Source organism: Phalacrocorax carbo, chromosome 18 (assembly GCF_963921805.1).
Source record: "Phalacrocorax carbo chromosome 18, bPhaCar2.1, whole genome shotgun sequence".
NCBI classification, from domain to species: Eukaryota; Metazoa; Chordata; class Aves; order Suliformes; family Phalacrocoracidae; genus Phalacrocorax; species Phalacrocorax carbo.
In genome coordinates, this window is record NC_087530.1 from 2,285,731 (window position 1) to 2,304,967 (window position 19,237).

Sequence of the window (19,237 nt, forward strand, 5' to 3'; positions counted from 1 at the left end):
GCGAGGGCAGGAATGAAATCAGGATGAATGAAAAACTCGGGCATTTAATCATGACACTGTCCTGAGTGCCAGGCAATAAGGGTCAAGATTTAGAAAAGTTTATAATGGTATTTTTTTTCCCTCCAGCCTACCTCTTCTTTCTGAAATATTCAACATACGCCTTTGTTGAAAATGCAAACAATTGTTCTTGTGCAATTGCTGGTGTGACTCACGCTGCGAAGGGGCCTGTTAGGGCAGGCTCGGGGGAGCCTGGGTGACTTAGATGGGGTATTGCTTTTCCATTCAGCCTCAGGACCCTACTCATTTTTGCCACCACGGGGTTTAGATGGCTTCCCAGCATGGATCTTGATCAGGTGTGGGGCTGCCCGGAGCGGGAAACCCTGGAGCAGCTGCAGTCCAGTACAATGTCTGCCCCTTTCCTGCTAGCCGTAAGGACCACTTTGCATGGAAAAAGCATTGCAGACAATTGATCTTCCTTGTACTGCCTGCTCTGGTCAGTAATAACCTTCTGCTCAGTGAATCATCGCTTAAGAGGTCGCACAACCACAGACAGATGTTTCATTGCTGCTGCTCGCACCACACAAACTCAGGCAGCGCTGTCCTCCCGTCCACGTCCACCCCTGCGCAGGCAAGATGCAGCTGGGCTCCTCGGAGGCACTTGTTTAGAAAGTCACAGGATGTCGTACAAGCTATGTTTACCAAGAGGTCAAACAGAGGGGCTGTCTGGCAGCACTCGCCTCTGCGCCATCCCCAGAGCCTGCAGTGGTGGGGGGGGCTTGGAGCCCTTGCCTCGGCTGGGTGACGCTGGTGGATGCGCCAGACTAAACACCACGTAAAGATGCAAACTGCTGTCCTCTGCTTGGGCGTGACTGATTGTGATGGACAAGGCGATGATGATGTGAGCCATTTCTGCAAACTGCCATGGCTGAAAGACTAGCAAAGAAAACACAAAGTCTCCGCAGAGCTGGGCTGGGGAAAGCTCCATGTGCAGGGTTGTAGACCCCCAGGCTCGCAGAGGAGACGTTTCAATAGTGTGTTGGGTGCTGTGCCTGGGGTTGGTACATGTTAGTCCTACAAAGAAACAATTTCAAAGCTTTTCTCACTAGCAGAAGCGTGAGGTACAGGAGGAGATGCTTTGCTGTCCTGGCCTGTGCCTTGTGGGAGCTGGTGGCACGGCTGGACGACATGTCAGGTTTGCCAGTGTTGGCTCAGCTGAGCTAGTTCCTGGTGAAACATTCCTCCTTGGAGGCAGAGAGGATCTAAGCAGCGCTCTGTGCCTGGTGGGCTGTCATACGCTTATCAGTTGGTACCAAAACAGCGCTGGCAGCCTTTGATAGCTCCAAACACAAGCAGGATGTTTGTGGTCTAACTGAAAGAAGCCAAGCTTGTGCCTTTAGCCAGATGGTGAAGGATGCTCGAGGATGGAGCAGCTCAGCGCAGGGCAAGCGCAGCCATATGCAAGCTCTAGAAGTGTGCTCTGGCTGGCTGGAGACACGGGGCGCATGGATCCCAGCATGGGTTGGGGACACACTGGCAGTCTTTGGATGGTGTATTGCTCCCCATTTGCTGCTGTTTGCCCTTTTCTTTGGCATTGTGTTGCCAGCTGAGCAAGGGAAGCACAACGAGGGTCGTGGTCCCCAGGGGTGTCACAGGGTGCAGCTGGTGGCAGGGCAGACCCCCATCACTGCCATGTAACAAGCTGTCGGCAGGAGCTGGTCATTTTGGTACCTGGGCACAGCGTCACCATTGTGCACTGGATTCCCACCCAGAGGGGAAGGGGAAAGCTGGGGAAAGGGAACTGTGGGATGGGAAAGGACTGTGTCCTCCTCTTGGCTTGCTACTCAGCACTTCTGCACCTCGTAGGAGCCTGTCAGTGCCTGGTGGTGCTGCCCCTGCCATGAGACTGGGGGTCTCTGCATGCTGGTCCCCAGCAGTGCAGGCTGGCTGGGCAAACCTGCCCGCTGTGCCTTCGTGGGTCAGGCCTGCCTCTCTGTGTGCCATAAGGAAATTAAAATCCAGATGATATCCTGGTAAAACCATCCCATTTCTGAAGGGTTAAAAAGAATGAATGAGAAGGCTCTTGCCTTGGGAGTCTCCACTTGCAGGTGTTCCTTTGCCATGACATCCTCCTAACACGTCCCTCCTGCAGCACCAGCTCTTTAAGTCTCCCTGGTTTAAAACTGTAACACCTCCCTATAACCAGTTTTATTATTGCCTGGAAGTGCCTTACAACCCCCTCTTGAGGAATTTGGATCATGACATACTTGGTTGATCAGGGATAAAAATGTCAGCTGGTGCAACCAGAAATGATTGAAACTTCCAGGGGAGAAGGTGAGACATCACAGGACTGTTGCTCCCCCACAAATGAGCAATACCCCCATCCACCCTCGTCCCCACCTAGGGAATGGCAGCAGAGAGTATGGGGGGGGTCCTGTCTGTCTGTGGAGATATCACGTCTACCACCCTCCTCACCCCTGCCCGCCCTGTCCCTCTCATGCTGCCTGGCCCCATGTTTCGGTGCAGTGCCCTGGACCAGGACTCCCTGCCCTGACTCTCGTCTCCTGTAGCTTTGTGTGATGGGCAGAGGAGCAGCCGGCAGTGCCCGGGGCGGCCAGGGTGGAGGACCCTGCAAGAAGGGTCCAGCCAGGAGCAGCACAGCCCCCACAGCCTCATGGCACGAAGTCACCACGCTGGGTGGAAGTCCTGCTGGGACGGAGCCGGAGCTCAGGAGCAGTCCCCTCCTCCAGCTCAGCACAGGGGGAAACTGCAGCCAACTGTTCTCTTACAGACTGGCTGTTTCATGCCTACAAAATACCTGGCCAGCAAGATTTACATGTGGAGAGATTTTATGTGATAGAAATACATATTGTTGGATGAAAGCGCTGTGTTATCAGCATGGGAGCAACGCAGCACAGGGCTGTGGGCTGGTGGTGGCCAGAGGGCAGCACAGCTCAAACCTTCGTGGGAGACTCAGGCTCAGAGACCCCCCTGCCGAGGTAATCCCTAAGGAGGAGGGTCGCTCCATTTTTCTTCTGTTGCAGTCGGCAATGACAGAGCGCAGCGCCGGTGACCATGGCCCTCTGGCTGCATGACCCCAGCCATGTCCCAGTAGGACGCCAGCCTTCCAGCAACACCCCAGGGACTTCTCTCCCCAAGTTCCTGCTGCCTCCCACGTGTCCTGCCCTCCTGCAGGCCCTAGTGCCGGTGAGACAAAACTTGGAAACTGGCTGGAGGAAATGAAAGGAGTTTTTAAAATCACTTATTATTTTAAATGTCCATTCTCTTGGAGGTGAACTGGGATCTGATGGGAATCAAGGCCAGTGACAATGGCTGCCACCTACCATGTTACTATGTCAGTGAGGACTGCGTGTGTTTCTGGAGAGGGCAGAAGTGGGCTCTGTGTGCTTTGGGGATGCCATTTGCTGAGCTATTAATGCCAGGAAGTGTAACGATCGTAGGATGGAAGAGATTTCATTGCTCTGTTAGCACAGAGGTAGCATCTTACTCTGAGCAGCCCTGCTCAGGCGGTCGGCGGTGTGTGCTGGGGTCCCAATGGGTGGTCTGATCTGGTGCTTCTCCCCTGGTCTCCTCCTGCAGAGACATTGCTTTGGTTCCTCCTTCTTGGCTGTGTCTTGGCTGTGCCTGTGTGCTGGGCAGGCTGGGGTAGGCAGTCCAGGGCGGCTGCAGGAGAAGCAGATCAGGGCAGGTTCTTACTGCAAGCTCAGCCACTGCTGGGCCAGTACAAACACCTACGATGTGTCCTCTGTGTCCCTCTGCATGCTGCCAGCTGCCTCCTCTGCCTCCCTTGGGGAGCTCAGCGGCTGAACTGGGTGCAGCAGAGGAGGAAGGACTGCGAGGGCTCCCCAGGCTCTCCAATCCTCTGTCCCAAGCAGGGAAGCCCTGCAGAAGAGGGGCTGCTGGTGGCCTGGTGCTGGAAAGCCGCGGGGCAGAAGGTGACAAAGCGTGGGGGGAGTCCAGAGCATTCCAGGGAGGTGGGTGTCCCCTGGGGAAGCCCAAAGCTGGCTTAGTGCAAGGTATTTGCTAGCAAGAGAATTGGGTGTGCTGAGGACAGCGGTGGCAGCCACACTCCTGAGGCACTCGAGCTTTTCACAGAGTTGGTACCAGCCTCCTCAGGGGCTCGTGTGGAGGACGCCTGCAGTGGAACCATCTTCTGTCCTGCTCCGGCTCAGCACAGGGGTGGGCAGGTCCCCGCTGCTCCTGCAGGAAGGAATGGGACATTCAGTACCAGGCCAGGAGATCGACTCAGCCGGCGCCTGGGCAAGGACGGGCTCTACCTGGGCAGGCTGTCCTGGCACTAGAGCTCAGTAGATGGTCCACCACCCCGAGAGCTGCCATTTTCCGCAGCATCTGGCACATGAAATGCCACATATGGGCACTTCTTCACATTGAGGCACACGAGCTTCTTGAGCGATGCTGTCTTAACTATCTCAAAGCCAGTTGCTCCACCGAATGTACTGGGTTTCCAGTACTCTGGGGAGCAGATGGGGTTTCCAAGAAGCCCCTTCAGGGAAAACGGAGCTCCGATCTCCACCATGCTTTCTCCAAAAATACCATTGGGATGGGGTTTTTCAAGCAGCAAGCCCACATAGAACTCCAGAGCATCGATGTCTCCATACAGCTCTTCCAGCTCTGCTGCCTTCTCTTCCTCTCCTGCATCAAATAAACATCAGTGTTTTAGCAAGGGACTCACCCCTGGCAAGGCCTGGCCTTGCTGTGGGTAACAGGAACGTGGCAGCATCTGCAACCCAGGCAGCGGCGAGCCCGGCTCCCAGGCCAGGCACTGCCCTCTGGACCGCTTGTCCTGCCTCGCAGGAGGAAGGACCCCTGCAGCCAAGCCTTGTCCGTCCCGGTGCAAGGGTCACAACCAGGCAAAGCTTGGCTGGGCAGGAGCAGCTGCTCTGCTGGGCAAGCCCAGCGGCAAGCAGGCAGCTCGTGGTCTCGTACCCTGCTGCGAGCGCAGAGTGTCTGTGCTGCCCCAGCAAAGCCCCAGGAGCTCCTGCGGCAGCACTGCAGCCCTACCTGTTAGCTCCTGAAAGGACTTGTAGGGCTTCATGCCAAACCTCTTCCGATACTCGTTAAATGGCTGTACCCTCAGCTCTCGGGATTCCTTGATGACCCCAACAGCTACTTTCAAGATATTGGCATTGATGGTTTGTCCCCCACCGATCTGGAGGGTGAGAACACAAGAAGGAGCATGCATGAGGCACGAGGCAGCACTGGCATCTGCTCCAGGGCAGCCATGGCACAGCCCCACCACCCCGCACTAAAGCATCTGTGTCCTGGGCATGGTGTCGGGGAGACCAGCACATCATCGCAGCAGGAAGAAGAGGGAGAATCACTGGACATTGCAAAAAAAAAAAGCTGTAGAGCAGCTAGGGTTAAAGCTGGTTCTGTTTCCAGGGTGGGTCAGGGAACAGCACAGGAGAAGCACCAGATGGATGGTGACCCACCGGCCTGGGAGGAGAGATTACAGGGGTTTGGGGTCACGGGAAGGACCCAAACACCAGAAGAGCAGTGGGTCTGCACCTCAGCCTTGCTGCTTTGCACAAGAAGAGATGGTCAGAAACATAGATGTAATCGCTTGGAAGAAAACATCCATGTGATGGCAGCAAAGAACAGTGTCAGACAAGCTGCTCTCATGCCCAGGCTGCTCCACAGCCTGGTCGGAGCCAGGAGATCCCAGCTTACTGCAGGCTTCCTTGCGCCACTGTGATGTTTACTACGGAGTCCCGAGAAGAAGCAAACTGTGCTGCCAAGGCCCAGCCTGGTGCTTGGAAGGAGGACTCACAACGTGCATGTTGGGCAGAAGACTGTGTGACAGCGTCCCACTGCCAAACAGGGAGGTTCGACACCGGTGTGCTACAGGTGCGCTCCAGGCACTGCAGGGACAGGCGATGCCTTGGACTGGAGCTTCGTGCAGCAGAAGAAGAGGAGCTCGAAACCCCTCCGCCGCCCTGCGAGCCCCAGAGCTGGGCTCCTCCACCCGACAGCACAGCAGCGTCTGCCTGCACGGAACCATGAGCATCCCTCCCGGGGTCCCGCAGCCCCAGCGCTGGCAGGGAGGGGAGAGCAGGACCTTACCCTTCCTGCAACCTGCTTGGAAAAGGACTCCACCAGCGCCTCCACACCGTAGTCCAAGAGCATGGAGGTGTTGTAGAGGAACTGTTCATAGTTGTACTTTTCTCCCTGGATGACGAAGAAGTCGGGCATCAGCCCATGCCAGTGATAGAGCTGGTTGAACTCCACCGCAATGCGATTCCGGTACTGGAACTGCATCCCAAACAGCAGCTCAGGGTCGAACTTGAGGCTGAAGAAGTACCCACTGAGATGCTGGACGTAGTCTTCGATGACAATCTTAATGGTCTCCCCTGGGCAGGAGGCGAGAGAAGCAGCCGTCAGCTGGGAGCAGCAGGAGCCACTGGCTCTGTACACCGAGATGTTACCTGCATGCTACGGCAGCACCTCTCACCTCCCATCCACCACCTGGGACCTTTCTGACTACGGGCTTGTTGCATTGGTCGGGAATTTTTCAGTGAATTATTTTTTTCACCAACAAAGGTCAGTCTGCCAAAAGTGAAATACTTTCTGAGGAAGGTGACCTTTATATGCTTAGATATAAGGTGGTGACATGGGTCACTCCTGTATTTTGGTCAAAAATTATATTTCTTGAGATTATAGTAAATTTATAATAGAACATTAAAATGAAATAATTCAAACCTATGACAAAATTATTACAAATTAAATTTTTTGATGGACCAAAGCCAATTTTTGCTATACAGACCAAAGACAACAGTCCCCAGAAGGCTGCCAGAGAAATTCCTCCAGCCTCTAAAGACAGACTGGTCATCACCCTCAGAGATCGACCAGTGCCCAAGTCCTTGGTGCTTGCCCTGGGAGGCGGGACACGGGGCTCCACGGTGCCCATGCCCTGCAGCACCACCGGTCCTCACCGATGAGGATGAGACGAGCCGTCTGGAAGAGCTGCTCATCGCTCCAGGTGGGATGCTCCCGTTTCAGTATGTCGCAGACGCGGTTGTGCTCACGCAGCCAGAGCGTGGCGTACATACAGAGCCCCGGCAGCAGCCCAAACACCTCCTGCCCCATCGCCAGCTGCTTCTTCTTGGGGACGGCAGGCGGGTAGACCATGTGGACTGGAGCATCAGTGACTGTGGGGGGGTACACCTCTCCATCCACCACCTTGGGGAGGCAAGAACAGGATAGCAGAAAGGGAGGAGGGAAGAAAACCACCCCGGTGAAAGCCTGCCCAGCTGGGGTCTGCCTCCCTGTGGGCACCACGGCCACATTCCTGCAAGCGCTGAGCAGGATGGAAACATCCCCCTTGTACAGCCCCAGCTGCAGGACACCTGCTGCCATCAGAACAGCTCGACCCCAAAGCTCACCCCCCTGATACGGCACCTCTGGCCAGCAGCCAGCGAGGGCAGTGCTCCACACAGGGCACGAGGGCTGGGGTCCCCTGATGCTCCTGGGAGTCTCTGGCCTGGCAGCTGCCAGAGGGATGTGGGCTTCAAACAACCCTGGACCACAGGGCTGAGACATGTTTCAGCCACACCAGGTGGTACCTGGAATTTCAGCTTCCCGTCTCTGAAGAGTCGCAGCTGGTGCTGCCGCTGCAGGTTGTCCCCATACACGTGCCCGAGATCCACCTGTCAAGACAGCACAGCGTCAAGGCTGCTCCAAAACACGGTGCGTGCCCCGGTCCCCCTCCTCACTCCCCGCACACCCCTGTGCTCCCTGCTCCGGCACCCCTCACCCCGTGCCCCAGCGCCTTGGTGAAGCCACGTCCCATCTTCCCTGACGTCTTGAAGAACTGGTGGGTGAAATGTTGGGCGAAGAAGGCAAACATCAGGTTGGAGCCTTGGGGATCAGCTTCAAACTTCTGCCGCAGCAGGAACCTCTCTGCCAGGAGCTCGGGTTCAGGGAGCTGCTGCTTGCCTGTGAAGGATGGAGATTGAAGATGTGTGCCCAATGCTGATCTGGCCAGGTACCAGGGCTGGCCGTGGGGCTGTCAGCGAGCACTGCCGTGCCTCCTGCAGTGCCAGACACCGACTCATATGCACAGACACCTTACACCCCTCTCACACAGGCTGTGACATGCCCCAGCAGCTCAACCTGAGCTGTCCCAGCAGCACTTTGGATGCCATCAAGCTCCTCCTGCCCACGGGGTCAGCTTGGGCAAGACAGCGGTACCACACAGCATTGCCAGCGGTGCCTTGCCGACGTGTCCATGGCAGCGAAAGCTCGGACACGGGTGGGTGGGAAACACTGATGCTGCACCGGGTATGGCACTGGGGTGCTGCTCCAGTGACTCAGCCCCACGCCAGGCACCGCGTGGTGCCAGTGCCCCCGGGCCAGCACGTACCTTTTGTCCCCATGGGCGTCGGGCAGTTGTCCGGCACGGGCGGGAGGACACGAGTGTAATAGCTGACGTTGGCGTAGGCCTCCCAGCTGATGTAGCCATAGTCAGAGTTGAAGGTGGGGGGGCTGGGGATGAGATTGGCACGAACTGAAAGGAGAGATGGGGTGTCACCACTGTGGGGTCCAGGGCATGGAGCAGCACCTCACGGGCTCTGCCCCCAGCCCCTGCCTGCCCGCTTGGTGCTGCCAGAGCCCTCCCCTGCCACCCCGAAAACCAGAAAGGTACAGGCAGCAGACACATGCAGGCATCCCAGGCTTTGCTCCGAGCATTTTAAAGGCTGCAATTCCCCGCAGAAGCGGAAGGCTCATGCTAATGGTCTAAGTGGTTTCTTGGGCGATGATGACAACAACACAGAAGTGGCAAAACCAATAGCCAGAGCTTTGTGAACATATCACTGTGGCTCCAAGGGCTGGAACCTAAGTATTTATGCAAAGTGATGGATGTGGGGACATGAATAATAAGGCCCAGTTCTGTATTTTCACAGGCTGCTTTCCGTGCAGCCCTTTGGCCCAGTGACCATGGCATCCCAAGAGCCACTCGTGTCTTCCAGCTGGCTGGCAGCCCGGCACACGGCTGGGGGTGCACAGGCAGCCCCGCCTGCCAACCCCCTGCGCCCGCTGGTGCCTGGCTGGGCAGCTCCCCCAGGCAGGGTGACAGTGTGACAGGGTGACGGAGCGATGGGGTGACAATCTCCCTGTGTCTCCTGGTGAGACGACTCAAGCCCCATGCCCACCATGCCCACGGGAGCTGCTCAGCATCACCACAGCCATGATGCCCCCACCCACACCTCTGCTGATGCCCGGGAGACCCCGAGTCCTGCTGCACCCTGAGACGCACTCCAACCCCTTACCTGTAAGCACAAGCCTCATAAGCGTGTCCCTGATGAAGGTGCTGTTGATAATGTCCCAAAACCACCTGAAGTGGGTCAGGATGAAGTGGTAGAAGGCAGGAGTGGGCTTCAGCAGGTCGTGGAGGCGTGTCCAGAGCTCGGCTGGGGGAGACAGATCAAGCAAGTGGCTCACCCTGCTAATGAAGCCCACTAACGGCCCCAGCCCACCCACACTGTTGCTGCTGGTGAGAACGTGTGCTGCAGGTGCAGTGTGCCCCCCTGGGACCCACGGGTGCCAGAGGTCCTCCGGGCGAGAGGGACTTACGGGAGGTGCAGTTGTCCCCGAAGTATCCCGTCCGCGTGCAGTCACACTCGTATCCTCCCAGGCCGACCCTCACACACACCCCTTGGTTCTGGCAGGGGAAATAGCAACAGGGGTTCACTGCGGGGAGACAGAGAGAGAGACATCAGCATCCAGCCACCGTGTCACCGTGGCTCCCTGCCCCTCACGGGGTGACGCTGCCCCAGGCACAGCCGAGCTGGGTCCAGCTCAGGGAGACGCACGCTGGGGGTTCTCCCTGAGATGAGGTGCTCTGATGCCAATTGCCTCTGTGAGGTGCACCTCAAGTCTGGTGGCAACAACGTGCTGCAGGGAGAGGGCAGGCAGGTGCTGCAGGAGCCGAGCGCTGCCCTGACCATTCCAATATCAGGCCTGCAGTAGATATTACCGATCAGCTTTTCTGAGCAGTATTTTGGGCAAGAGCATCATTTCAGCACTGTCCCTCCTTCCTTGTAGAAGTTAGCCGTGTCTGAAACACCCGGGATTGCCAAAGGAACTGTCTGCACCCCGCAACCATGCCTGGGTGCTGCAAGCCCTGGCCCCAACTCCACTGCAGGGCCACATCACAGCGGTCTCCTGCACAGCTGGGGGTGTAGCCTCATGCACAGGGGATTACTGTGCCCCCGGAGCCCCAGCGTGGGATAAAGCAGTGCAAACACAGCGCTGGTGTTAATAATAATGGCAATTGTTTGGGCTGAAGTTTGGTTTGGCAAGTGGCTCCTCTTCCCTCACTGCCCCAAGCGGATGAAAAGACGTGACCGCTGGGCTCGTTTCCCTGCCTCCCGCTGGGCCCCTTCCTCTGCCGCCTTCACGCCCCAGCCTGCAGGCACAAGATAAGGGCCCCTTCCCACCCGCTCCACGGCACTGCGATCCCGTGAGAGAGGGTGAGACAGGAGCAGCACTGCCACCGAGTTGGGTCTGTCCCCACAGAGCCGGGACGGAGCCTTTGTGCCAGGAGAATAAAAGTGCCAAGAGGCAAGACCCCCTGAAGCACACCTGGCTGAGGGTTTCGGTGCGCATCGGCAGGACAGCGGTCACCAGCCCCATGGGGATGCACAGCGCTCAGGGACAGGGCTGTGTGCCACCACCACACGGTGCTCAGCTCCGGTGCCGCTGGCTGCGGGGACGGGGACGGGCAGCACGCCCTGAGCACCAGAAAGGACCAAGAGCCATTCCCGGTGAGCCCAGTGTTACGGCTGATCAAGAACGGCTGCTCCGTGTGGTCTATGAGCTCACCAGGCCCCTGCCAGACCTGGTTCAGATTCTTCTGGAATTTGGATACAGGTTCCAACACTGAAGAAGAGGGATGAGTACCCAGAATAGAAACCACATTTTTTCCAGAAGAAATTGCAGCTAAAAATTAACATATTTGAAAAATAAAGCTCATTTTGCAAAGTTGCTTACTCTCCCAGCCAGCCACACACTTGGAACGGGGCAGGGGCTGCCTAGGAGCCTGGGGCTTGGCCGGCAGCTCTGCCCTGGCTGCACTCAGCCCTGTGACCCCAAATCCCTCACATCATCGTGGCCGGCTTGCAAAGACGCGTTCAGCTCCCAGCCCTTCCATCAGACTGCCTTTCATCTCAGATCTTTTAATGTATCCAGATGCTATTACAGACCCAGGCGAGAGGCAGCAGGCAGGTTCTTATTTATCTCAGACAAATTAAGGTCAGACCACCCGTTCGGTTTTTTGCAAGATGGGAACTTTTGCAAAGGGGGCTGTTTTGCAGCGCAGCTGGAGCATCCTCCGGGCTATTCCTGCATCGGTAGCTCTTCACTCAACTCTTCCACAAACTTTGCAAGCACCTAAGAGAGCAGCCGCATGTTGTGCCTTGTGCAACCTGGGGGGATGCAGGGCTGCCCGCAGGCACTGCAGCCACAGAGCCAAGAGGATGCTCCGTGCTGCGGGTTCTGGCACAGCAGGTCGTGTCCTGCCCTGTCTCTCCAGCTGACATGCGGAGTCAGAACTTCACTTTGCCAGGGGGTCTCCCCAGCGCGGGGTCTGATGGCATGTTTTGCCCAAGCGCTCCTCCAAGGCAGGTCTGGCAGCATGCCGGGCTCAGCTGAGCTGCCTCCTCCCTCAGTTCACAGCGGTGTCAGTGCTGCCGGATCCCAAAGGTGGAGCAGGAGCCGCATGTTCCAGCCAAAAGGGTGGGAGGTGGACAGAGCATGTCCTGGCCCACAACAGGAAACCCCCTTGCATCTTCTCAGAGCCTCCCTCCCGTGGCAGTTTGTGCTTCTCCCCACCCTGGCCAGGAATCCTGTGCCTGCCCAGCCGGGATGGCTCCAGGTACAGGGAAAGCTTCTGCCAAGCCTCCACGCTGGAGCGCAGCCCTCTCTTGTGACGGCAGAGCTGGCGAGCACGTTCCATCACTGCTGAAAAATGCCAGATTTTGGGGACAACATCCGCCCTGCAAACTGCAGCCAAAGCAACCTGGGGTGAATCACGGCTGGGCTAGAACCGGGCTTGTTTGATGGGACATGGCTCCACAGCCGCAGACTTTGAAGATGATGAAAGTCTCACGCACTTGTTTTTCTGATTCATTGAGGTTTCCTCGGGCCCACAAGCTGTTCACAGCACAGGCAGTGCAGCCAGATTGTCATCTGCAACCACTTCTGGCGACACCACGAGCAAGACAAGTGTGCCAGAGCCACAGCTGCATGCCACATGGGGCTTGGCAATCCTCCTCCCTGCACCTGAGCCTGGCTGCTGGCCCCAAGGACAGGCTGCAGGCAGGTGGCTGGGCTGGCTGGAGGGAGTGATGCAGCCCCAGGGCTCTTGGTGTGGCAGCAGGGTCCCCTGTGCAGCCCAGGTTGAAGCTCTGTGAGCCCCATTGCGGAGGGGCTGTGCTGGGAGGAGGCAGTTTGCCAGCAGATGAAACAGTACGAGCTGTGGAATGGCTGTGGAGAAGATGGTCAGGTTTATTTTGCAAGAACACTTCTACAAAACTACACCCCTGAAGGCAAGCCAGCAGCCAAGGGAAATATCTGCCAGAGAAAACAGAGACACACCATGGGACCAGCTTGGGTCTGCTCACAGCCAGAGGAAGAGTCTACTGAGAGCAAACATCACGGCTCAGAGCCAAGGTGCAGCCAGCAAGGAATCAAGTAGAAATGCTCTAAGCAGCAAACACCAAGTGAGCAGGAGATCCCAGCCTGAGCCCAACATCCTGTTATTTGGTCTTCAAGAGAGATCTGAAGGCTAGATTAGGGCTGTGGTTCTCCCAGTGCAGCACTGGGGAGGAGCAGGAGCCCAGCCTCTCTGCTGACAGCACCTTGGGGCACGGTGCAGTTCCCTTAATTCCTCAATTCCTTAATTCCTCCCTCCCTAATTAAGGCTTGGAAGAGAGCCACCCTTTCATGTATATCCCAGGTATCTTCTCCTTTTCCCCCACATAGTGAAATTTGCTTTGATCCTGGCATGCAGCAGTCAGCTCCAGGGGTTGGTCACAGCTGTGCCATGCCAGCACACATCTGTCCCAGCTGCCTTGGGCGTGTGTGTCCCCAGTGGGTCCCCAGGCCCTATCTTGTGCCCAGTAGGACACACGGATGCTGCTCCCAGCTGTCCTCAAACCCCAGGAGGAGCTTCTGGGGGAGATGAGACCCATGGTAGGACATGGCCAAGTCAGAGGAGGAACAGCACAGGGCTGTCCCTTGCCTGTCCCCACCACCTGTGGTCCAGTCCAGCAGGTGACAGCCAGGTCCATCCCATGGGGTGCCTCCTTTCGAGCACATGTGCCTGATGGGCCCTGCAGCGGGGTGCCAGCCGCCTCCCCAGCACCAGCCCCCTCCAGTGCTCACTCCTGCTCTGACCCTGCAGCCTGAGGCTGAGAAGCACAGAGAGAGCTGCAAGGTGGCTTGGCCACGCTGGCGGCACCAGCCTCTGTCTCCGGAGGGTCGACTTGCCGCCTCCTGCCAGGTCACACCCTGTCTCCCAGAGTCCCCCGCAGAGCAGGCACGGCCACCCTCACAAGAGCCATGGCCATGGGGCCTCAAAGTGCTGCAACCCTGGGTCGCGTTCCCCTTTCGGACGTGTATGCTGCTGAAACAGGGAAGTCCCCACATCAGGATCACTGGTTTTGCACAGGACCAGTGGCTCCAGCACGGAGAAGCCCCTCCTCTCCCAGCAGCGTGGCTGCGGGAAGGGGGCATGGGCAGTGGGAAGGACAGCATGCCCCACTCCAGCACCCACCTCTGCCTGGTCAGCCCAAAACCTGCTCTGTTCAGGCCGCTCCTCCCATGGTCCTGCTCCCCCTGCAGCAGGGGGGTGCCTGCTTGGCTCCACACACCCAGCCTGTGCACATCTTGGGGGCTCTTGGATTTGGGCACATCACTTCCCACAGCTGTGAGTAAACCTGGGCAGGCTGAGGGAGACGGGATCACCACCAGTGCTGTTCGCAATGCAGGTGGCCAGAGCCCCGCTGAGGGATGCAGCCCACACGCCTGGTCTGGTTTTGCTGAGAGCATTACTTTCATGAGGAACTGTAAAACCTGAAAAGTGCTACGAGCTTCATGCTGGGATGGAGCTTTTCTGCAGGAGGAAGGTCATTTCACGGAAGAGGGACTGGACTCTATGCCCTGTTAAGGACATGGAGGGAACTGCACTGTAGGGGCTGGGGATGGAGCTGATGGGATTCAAGAAGTAATTTTATTCCACAACATGCTCCGTTGATGCCTGCCATAAGCAGCGTTACTCCTCAACACTCCCAAGTGCACAGGCACCCCGAGCCCACTGCGGCTGTGCCGGCACGCAGGGAATGGCTGCAGCACATGGGCTCAGGAATGAACCGATGGCTCAGGCCACCGGAGCTGTCCCTGTTGCTCCCAGCCCTCCACCCTCACCCCCAAACTGCAGTTTCATGTGGTATGTGTTTGGGGAGAGTGGGGAAGGGATTGCTGGGAGGCTGCAGCCGCTGGGTGCTGCCCCCCAGCCCAGTTGGTGGGGCCACCCTTGGGCAGCCGTGGTCCTGTCCTGCCCCAGGGGCTCGTGGGACGGCGGTGGGCTTGGTGGGAGCCCAGTCCTGTTGGGCGGCCATGGCCACGCTCGGGCCAGTGACGGCTCCTCCAGCCCCTGTGTGTGGTCCCTGCGTGACCACAGCGGGAAGCAGAGGGGAAGTTTGTTTTTTTTCTGCGCGATTTAGCTCTTCAGTGAGGCGTGACAGGCCAAACCCTGCATCTCTGGGTGCTGCGGGGACTCTGCCCCAGGTGGTGTCCTCGGGGCTCCTGGACGGCGATGCAACGGCTCCTGCCTGCCCCTGCTTGCCCCTGCTTGCCCCTGCCTGCCCTGCTTTGCCCGCCTGCCCTGCCTGCACTGCCCTGCCCTCCGCTCCGGGGCTTCTGCTCGGGGCCCCACGGCCGGGGCGATGGGGGCGACCTCGCCCCCGGGGACTCTGCAGAGCGCGGACCCGTCGGGCGGCGCTGGGCAGGGGCTTGGGGCAAACGCCCCGACCTCTCCCGGTGCCTCTGGGGGCCCGGGACCCCCGGTACTGCACCCTCCGGGACCAGGTCCCCCCGCATCTCCCGGTACCGGATCCCCCCGGGGCCGGGTCCCCCCTCCCTCCCCGAGCCCCCCCGGGGCCGGATCCCCCCCGGTGCGGGATGTACCGGCTCCCCCGGGTCTCCCCTCCCTCCCCCCCGGGGCGGCCCCCTCCCCGCGTACCGGAGCCGTCGGTCGCGGCGCTCCCGGCGGCGCAGAGCAGCACGGCGTGGGCAAGGAGCAGCCGCAGCCAGGCCCGGCACCCACCGCCCATGGCGAGAGGCAGCTCCGCCGCGTCCCGCCGCCGCTCCCGGCCCGGCCCCGCCGCCCCCGCCCCCTCCCCGCCGCGCCTCCTCCCGCCCCCGACGGGACGGGGCCGCCTCCGATGGCCCGGCTCGTCGTGGGGGCTGCCCCGTCCCACGCAACCTCCCGGGGTCCCCGAGGCCACCCCAGGGTCCCCGGCCGTGCCCTGAGCCCCGCATACCCCAGGAGCCCCCAGCCCATCCCCAGTCCTCACCTCCCCAAGCACCTCCATAACCATCTTCTGGTTCCAACGTCCCCAGCATCCCCACGCCCATGTCCTGGTCCCCGTCTCCCCCGGCACTCACATCCTCCAGCATCCCCACACCCATGCCCTGTCTCGCCCTGCATCCCTATGCCCACACCCTGGTCCCCAGGTCCCCCAGGACCCCCATGCCCATCTTCTGATCCACAAGCCCTGGGGCACCCTGTTACAGCTTGGGCAGTGGAGTGGCTATGGGCTGAGAACCCAGCTCAGATTCCTCTGACCTACCATGGAGGCTGCCTTGGCAGTGCAGCCCAGCTGGTGCCAGGAACCAGGCTGCCCACAGCCATCAATAGCCAGAAAAGCTGAATTTATCAGTGAAACCATCACTGGCTTTTTCCTGCCTGGCTGCTTTGTCTCCCAGTGCCAGCCTGCTGATAGGAGGGACAGGATCCAGCCAGCCCAGCCCAGGCAGGCACCAGCTACCCCACGGGGGCTGAGTCCTTCCAGGAGAGGCTCCGCGTGTGGCCGGAGTGAGCAAGAGCACGATGGGCTGCAGACCCGGCTGGGGCAGCCTCAGGGGATGTCCCCAAGCCTGGTGGCACTGCTGTCCCTCTCCTGTGCTGCTCTGCACAGCAGAGACCCCAGCGCAGGCCTGGGTGTTCTTCAAGATTATTTTGGGTTTTGCTGTCACCTCCTTGCATGGCAGCAGGAAGCCCCGGCAGGGCCGGGGGGTGCGCAGTTCCTGCACAGTTCCTGTGCTTGGCGTGGAAAGCAGCTGTGCGGTGGGGATGGGGCGGGAGCAGGGTTGTGGGAGTGGGGCTGTGGGACCAGGGCTCACACTGAGGGGCTTTGCGGGGTTTCAGCAGCAGGGAGGGAGTGTCCCCACAGGGTAGGAGGCCTTCGCAGGTTCCCAAAAAGGAACAAGGGCCACAGATACAGCTTCAGCAGGCAAATGCATCAGCCGTGCAAACATGAACTCATTGGGCTCTTGAAGCACTCTTGTAAAGTGGGGATACTGGCCACTAACAAATATGCACTGGAAACGAGGGGCAGGTTTTGCTGTACGCGTGCGGTTGGTGTGGTCAGCCCGTGCCGGGGCCGGGGCTGCTCCCGCCTGCTGCGAGCCTGCCTGCAGGCAGCACCATCCCCCTGGGCACTGCGCGCCCAGCCCTCGCCCGGTCCTCTGGCCTCTGAGCCAGAGAGCAGCCAAGCCGCCTGGATGGGCATCAAATATAAAGCCGTGGCAGGCTGGGGGTTCAACACAGACGGATGGATTTCAGCAGGCCCTTGGGATGGTTTCAGCGGGATCACAGATGGACAGTGTCAAACACTCGCCGAAGCACTGCCCTGCCCCCAGCATCCCGTGCCTGCGCGCTCCCAGGCTGCAGGAGCAGGGCAGCACCGGGTCCCCCCCGCCACTACCACCACCAGCCCCACAGTGTTGCAGCCCCACAGAGAGCAGAGTGGTTTAACCTGTGGTGTGCATCTTTCCTCTCCATCCCTGCAGACAGCACCGTCAGCCCCAGCTCCAGCCTTTACCCCTCCTGCCCTGCACCCAACGCTGGGTGCTATTGACTGCAGCATGTGGGACCTGGCACAGCCTGACTCCCCTGTGCCTCCCCCCAGGCTAGCCCTTGGGGACGTCCCAGCTCCAGGAGCTCTCCTGCATGCTTGCAGCTCCGCTCCCTTCCCGCTCATCAGGTTTTAATAATTGTTCTCTTGCACAAGACGGGAAACGGTTGCAACAGCCCCAAGGCCGGCTGTCTCGCCAGGCTGCTGAGGAGCTCTCATGGAGGGGCTGCCCTGAGCTACCGGGAAAGGGAGGGGGCTGCTGCCAGCAGCTGCAGGGCAGGGGGTGTCCCGGCTGTCCCACGCACCCTCACCACTCCTGGAGTCTTGCTCGGTACCCAGACCCCTCGCTCCAGGCACTCAGTGCCACACTGAGCGGCTCAGCACAAACCCATCAGCTACCGACCTCCCTGCTGCCAGCCCTGGCTGCCAGCAGACCTTCCCGCCTCCCCTCCTTGATGGCTGTCTGTCTGAGCTGCAACCCAGGATGTCTGGCCTCATGTCCCAGGACTGGAGCCAGCCCAGGTCCCCAGATGGGTCCCTGTCACTGGCCAGGGCAAGGGCAGGCGGCGCTGCCTGGGCATCACGGTGGGACCGTGTCCTCGCAGCCTCCCTCGTCACGAGCACGAGGCCGGGCCCATGGCCTTGGCAGTGTGGGCGCTGGATCTGGCCAGCAAATGCCCCAACATTGCTCTGTAGCAGCAAGGGGAAGCTCCAACACAGTGCTGCCAACCCCCATGTTTGCACCACTGCCACGGTCCTGGGAGAAGACAGGAGGAAACCAGGCAAGTAAAAAGGTGTCCTTCTGCTTGATAAAACTCCTCAAAGGAGCAAGGGAGGCTCTTGTGGGACAGCAGCATCAGCAGCTGCTGCCTCTGCAGCACGCACAGCGTGGGAAAAAGCAGCCTCTGGGCCAGCTCCAGTGTGGGGGAGTGCCAAGCGGAGCCCTCCAAGTGCCGGCACCGCTCACACCACGGCAGCTGGCCCTGGCTGGGAGCACGGGTGCTGTGGGGCCCCAACCAAGCACCACGCACGCGATAAACAGGCCAAGGTCCAGCCACATCTGGTGGCTCACAGGAGACTTCCCTCCTCCTCCCTGCTGCAAGGAGGGGGCTCTCCCCTCCGTGGTTCTGGCGCAGGAGCTGGCAGGACTAGGGGAGGTGAGCAGTATGAGGGGTCTCCCCAAGCCTCTTGACCCCAGGCTTAGGCTCTGCGTGTGGCCATGCTGTCACTGGTCACTGAGGCAGAGATGGAGCATGCAAGTTCCCAAAGTGCACAAACAGCCCAGAGTCTGCACTGTGAAAATAAACTCACACAAGTGGCTTTGGAAGAGCAAAAGCCTCCCTGCAGTCAGGCGGATGCGGGGCTGAGGGAGGTGTATTAAAAGGAGTGTGGCCAGCAGGTCGAGGGAGGTTATCCTCCCCCTCTACTCAGCCCTAGTGAGACCACATTTGGAGTTCTGTGTCCAGTTCTGGGCCCCCCAGTTTAAGAAGGACAGGGAACTGCTCGAGCAAGTCCAGTGGAGAGCTGCCAAGATGATCAAAGGACTGGAGCATCTCCCTAATGAGGAAAGGCTGAGAGACCTGGGTTTGTCCAGCCTGGAGAAGAGAAGGCTGAGGGGGGACCTTATCAATACCTGATATGAATGAAGGGCGGGTGTCAGGAGGATGGGGCCGGACTCTTTTCAGTGGTGCCCAACGACAGGCCAAGGGGCCACGGGCACAAGCTGGAACACGGGAAGTTCCACCCGAACATGAGGACAAACTGCTTCCCTGTGCGGGTGCCAGAGCGGTGGCACAGGCTGCCCAGGGAGGCTGTGGGGTCCCTTCCCTGGAGACATTCAGCCCCCGCCTGGACGCGGCCCTGTGCCCCTGCTCTGGGGTGCCTGCTCACGCAGGGGTGGGACGGGGTGAGCTCCAGAGGGCCCTTCCAGCCCCCACCATTCTGGGATTTTGTAGGGGTGGGTGGCTGCTGCTCCTCCAAGCGCAGGACAGCAGCAGGGACGTACCTTTGCCGCGGCTTCTGGGAGCGCTCCTCCCCAACCAGCTACCAGTGGGACA

At 59.4% G+C, this 19,237-nt stretch overlaps 1 protein-coding gene across 1 annotated transcript; it reads right to left on the reverse strand.

The window, feature by feature from the left end:
• Positions 1 to 2,828: 2,828 nt before the first annotated feature.
• On the reverse strand, positions 2,829 to 15,422 carry PTGS1 (prostaglandin-endoperoxide synthase 1). The gene is made up of 11 exons (XM_064468615.1): positions 15,284 to 15,422; positions 9,613 to 9,729; positions 9,309 to 9,449; positions 8,402 to 8,545; positions 7,793 to 7,974; positions 7,602 to 7,685; positions 6,972 to 7,218; positions 6,103 to 6,389; positions 5,041 to 5,188; positions 4,296 to 4,671; positions 2,829 to 4,218 (listed from the first exon to the last, which is right to left on the reverse strand). The coding sequence occupies exons 1-10, from the start codon at positions 15,372 to 15,374 to the stop codon at positions 4,316 to 4,318; spliced, it is 1,797 nt and encodes a 598-aa protein (XP_064324685.1). The 5' UTR covers positions 15,375 to 15,422; the 3' UTR covers positions 2,829 to 4,218; positions 4,296 to 4,315.
• Between the last annotated feature and the right edge of the window lie 3,815 nt (positions 15,423 to 19,237).